This window comes from Montipora capricornis, chromosome 2 (assembly GCF_036669925.1).
Source record: "Montipora capricornis isolate CH-2021 chromosome 2, ASM3666992v2, whole genome shotgun sequence".
NCBI lineage: Eukaryota > Metazoa > Cnidaria > Anthozoa > Scleractinia > Acroporidae > Montipora > Montipora capricornis.
Window position 1 is genome coordinate 9737257 of NC_090884.1, and position 5000 is coordinate 9742256.

Below are 5000 nucleotides of genomic sequence, written 5' to 3' on the forward strand. Positions count from 1 at the left end.
GAAGATTCTTTTGTGCCAGTTATTGACATTCTTTTCTAGAATTTCCACATAGCTAGTGTCAATGTCATGGTCAGTGGTTTCGGCGTGATCTTTTATTACCGACTCTTTGTTACTATTAGTTCCTGGTTTATGCTCCCCGCCACGTGAATTCCAGGATCTCTTTGTTTCCCCAATGTATGTGAAATCACACGATCGGCATTTAACCTTGTACACAATGCCTTTTGTTTTCGTTTCTTTTGGGCGATCCTTTTCACATACATTGGGGAAACAAAGAGATCCTGGAATTCACATGGCGGGGAGCATAAACCAGGAACTAATAGTAACAAAGAGTCGGAAATAAAAGATCACGCCGAAACCACTGACCATGACAGTGATACTAGCTATGTGGAAATTCTAGAAAAGAATGTCAATAATTGGCACAAAAGAATCTTCTTGGAATCATGGCACTCCACAATAGACAAAAATGCGGTAAACGAGCGGAAGCCTTTCCCTTCAGTCTATAAGACATTATTGAAGCCCTAGGGAATAAAGTAACTTCTTATTTTAGTTTTAGCATATTACTCTCGAACAGCATATTTTAGTTACTCTGATGAAGACCGCAGTTGCAGTCGAAAACTCAGTTTTTAATAATTTCTTATCTAGATCAGTTTCAACGTTTTTATAAACACCTTTTATTTTATAATGGATACTGATCGCCCATCAAGTATTTAAAAACCTCATATCAAAGACTAAATTTTTCAAACTTGTTCAATAAATGGTTATGTTTCTGTAGAACTGCGTTAGATGAATTTACCATAGATTCAATTCATTGGGTAGGGTTCTCAATTAAGAGTTCGCTAGCTATTGACAGGTGCAGTGCAAAGAACGTTATCTTTTCTTACTTGCTGGCCGGAAACTCGCTTCTACAATAATGGAAGTTAAGTCGTGAAGAGCATGGACACTGGCAAGTCAAACCCTGCACATTGGAGCATTCTTTGTTACTGGAACACGTGCAAGACCTGGAGTGGCATGAACTGTCACGTGATATGATTCCTTATGACAGAAACATACATGTCAGCATTGTGGATCAGGTCGAGGAACATGCCTGTTAAGAAATTCCAATAAAATGAATAACCAGATTATTGAAAAGGAATCAGCTGAATTTTGCGTTGTACTGGCAGTGCAAAAGGGCCTACGATTGGGTTCTCGGTATATAGTCGCCTGGGCCAAGACGATTACATTTCCGTCGTGCAACGCAGCGTAGATAAGAAAATGAGAGATAAATGGCAGTTAACTCTAAACGCATACTCAGCTACTTACGAAATTTGATTTCTTTTGTACTCATTGATTCCTTCGATATCCATTAAAAGTTTTTTTCCCAAAATACTTTAAATATTATTATGTCTGATGCCTCTGTCTCCATTCATTCACACGAGTCTATGTTAATGCCGAATGACAGTGTCCTTGGAAAATGGGAGATTGGAGTTAAATGTAACATAAGTGAAAAAGGTAGTATTTTAAAACATGTATCTGCCATTAAAATTCATTGTGCAGCTGCAAAAGGTATCGTGGGCCGCGTCGACAAGATCACCAAAATTATTCACTTTCTTACCTAAAAATGCATTAGTTTCCACCACACTGGAGAGCTGGTACTTCTTACAACGAACTCCACTGTCCAACGTATTTACGCCTTGTAATGGAATCTTAAGCTCGTAAAAGTTCTGTAGCTTGATTTTCTCCAAATTGCGGCATTCTCCTTTCAGCAGATAACCTTTCTGTAGCAGATCTTCGGCGACGTCTTTTTCTTTTTCGGTGATGTGGACATATTCCAGTGTTTTAACGGTTATATCAGGCACAAGGAAATCATCGTGCATGATTAGAAATCCAGCTGCGTCCAGAACGAAACAGTCAAAGTTGTTTTCTTTACATTTTGGATATGTATCTGTCAGGAGTCTGAAAACATTTCACCGATTAGTAGGATAAACACCCCGTGAGGGATGCTAGTCAATGTATTATCGCCGGCATTTTACCAGGTTATGTACCAGAAGTAACATGATAATGATCACGATCACGATAACGATAACGATAATTGTAAAAATAATGATCTGAAAGAACTACATTTGAAATTTCATTGGCCTATCACTGTATATGGTCATGTTCCGATAGAAGGTTCGCCTATGTTTCAGACTCACTTTTGGAAGTATGATAGAGGAAAGTCCGCACCCATAACGGCAATAACTTTGTCATTTGTTGTGTGCTGGCTGTTTGTCTCACCACGGTAAATAGTGTGGGCAGCGGTTATCACCACTCCTGCACCAAAGGCGTCTATGTAAGGGGTGGAAAGAGCAACCAGTCCCTTGTTGCTTAGAGCGGTGTGGTACCTAAATAACAAGATTTGCACGTGAAATAAAATTCACATCTTACTTCGTTACTTATGTAAACGATCGGCATTACACTAACTGTTCAAAAATAATAATCGACATGGTGAGAGCTATTTTACTTTGTTTTTTAAACCAATCAAGGACCTGAAAACCAAACTAAGCGCCTCTCCATATGAGCCCGGTCGACCCAGCTTGTTTTCCGAGATCTCGTCTCGCCACTGCTGTCTTCCAAAAAATTTAGATGTGGTCATATGAGAAGTCGGGCTCGGTAACTTTCCCATATAGACACTCCAGCCTGGGTGACCGGGACGAAACTTTTTTGACAAAATAGCTTCGCTTTCGGATCACTAAAACGGCATAATTTTTGACTAGTATGTGTTTCCACTTCAAAAGTATACGAATTAGTGTGTTAGTCCTTAGCTTCAAAACGAGCAAACTCAACTAAACAGTCTTTGTCAGCGAAAACTCAAACAAACTTACAAGAACGTCACCGAAACGTTTCTTACGAGTCCGCGATATTATGTCAGCGGTATTGATCACTACTTCATAATATCACATCTCCCTTCTCATGAAAAAAGTTATTCACCATAAAGCAATCAGTCAGACGATGACAGTTCAAAGTCTTAAACAACGTTCCTCAAACAAAATCTCGTAGTCGTCCAGGTCTATGAATGATTCTACAAGATCTTGTTTGCACCACAGGTGGTCCTTCCACAGGTAAAGGGGTACTGCTAGCTGGCAGGTTTTCTTGGGATTCCAAATCCAACTGTGGCGATGGGTCCTTGGTCTTTACTAAGTGTCTTCTATTTCTCCTGAACATAGTTCCTTGAAGATCTACCTCGTAGGAGCGAGGTGCTACTTGTTTGACCACCGATCCCTTTCTCCACAGCTTTTCTTTGTCTGATGGCAGCGGTTTCATGCGCACTGTGTCTCCGGGTTGCAGCTCAGGAAGCTCTTTTGTTCCTTTGTTGTAAAAAAGTGTTTGTTTCGTCTTTCTTTCTTTCTTTGAGCTTGTCTTCAGTTCCCTCCATGATCTTTGGCTGTACCAAAGTTCCTGCTGAAGGTAACAGTGTCTTTGTACGTCGTCCAAACAATCTTTGTACTGGCGAGGATCCAATACTGAGTGAAGGTGTGTTTCACCAGTCCAAAATGGCCAAGTATGGATCTTGTCCACTTGCCTTTGCTTTGGTTAGTAACTTCTTGGCTGTCTTAACAGCATTTTCAATCTTGCCATTTGATTGTGGATAGTGTGGTGAAGACGTTTGGTGGTCAAAATGCCAGGTGGATGTAAATTCTTTGAATTCTCTGGAAGCAAACTGTGGTCCGTTGTCAGAACACAGAGTATCAGGTATGCCATGGCGTGCGAACTGATTCTTGAGAGACTTGATAAAAGAACTTGAGTTGGTACTGGATAATTGGTTCAGTTCAAAGTAATCTGACCAGTGGTCAACGATGATGAACCACTCTTTGTTGTCAAAACTGAAAAGGTCTGTTGCAACACCAAGGGCGTTTAGGTGGATCATGAGGTATGAGTGGTTCTTTCTGCTGGTTTGTCTGATAAGTGTTACATGTTTCGCACTAAGAAACACAGTCCCTGATCTCTCCGGTCATGCCAGGCCAAAACAGGACATCTCTTGCTTTATTTAAACAACTTTTAATACCAAGGTGGCTTGAGCGTACTTGCGTGATCATGTAGGGCCTTAGCGCTACAGGTACAATTACTCGATTTCCTTTGAAGAGGATACCATCTTGGATGCTGAGCTCTTCTTTGAAGTCAAAATATCTCCTGATTTCTGATGGGACTTCTTCTTTTGTTTCTGGCCAACCAATCTTGATAATGTTTCAACTGCTGAAGACCTTCGTCAAGTTGTTTTTCTTCTGAGATCAACAAGGCGTTGACTTGTGATTGGTAGAAACTCGACCATTAGATACTCTTCCTGTTTGACTGATAAAACCTCCTACTTCAACTCTTCTGTACTCGGCTTATTGGGAAGGAATGCTCGACTGAGTGTATGAGCAATGAATACTTCATTTCCAGGCTTTTACACTATATTCAAGCTATACTTCTGGAACTGTAATAACATTCTTTGAAGCCTTTTGGGGGCCGAAAGCAGAGATTTCTTGAAAATACTCTCTAGCGGCTTGTGATCCAGCTGTACTGTAATTGGCCCACCATAAACATACTGGTCAAAGCGTGTTAACCCGTGAACTATGCTTAGCAGCTCTTTCTCTATTTGAGCATAATTTATTTCCGTACTCGTAAGCGCTCTTGACGAGAATGCTATAGGCTGACCCTCTTTCAGTATGAGAGCACCCAGTCCAGATTCCGATGCATCGCATTGCAGTGTTACTTCTTTACTTGGGTCGAAATACTTCAACACTGGTTCCCTTGTGATCAATTGTTTCACTTGCTTCCATGATTTCTCGTGTGTATCGTTCCAGTGCCATTGCACATCTTTGTCTAATAAACGTCTCAACGGCTCCGTCACATCAGACAGGTTAGGCCGAAATTTCGCAAGATACGTAATCATTCCAAGCACCCTTTGCACAGCCTTCTTGTCTGAAGGTGTAGGCATTGCTACAACTGCCTTGACCTTACTTGGATCCGGCTTGAAGCCATCAGGGGTCAGTACATGACCG

The 5000-nt window shown here is 41.0% G+C and overlaps 1 protein-coding gene across 1 annotated transcript in view; it reads right to left on the reverse strand.

The window, feature by feature from the left end:
• Positions 1-5000, reverse strand: part of LOC138038743 (VWFA and cache domain-containing protein 1-like) — a 27484-nt gene that overhangs the window by 2861 nt on the left and 19623 nt on the right. The window contains exons 10-12 of the mRNA XM_068884779.1: positions 2172-2360; positions 1592-1932; positions 882-1032 (exon numbers count right to left, since the gene is read on the reverse strand). Of these exons, the coding sequence (XP_068740880.1) occupies positions 882-1032; positions 1592-1932; positions 2172-2360 (681 nt within the window). The remainder of the gene's footprint in view (positions 1-881; positions 1033-1591; positions 1933-2171; positions 2361-5000) is intronic.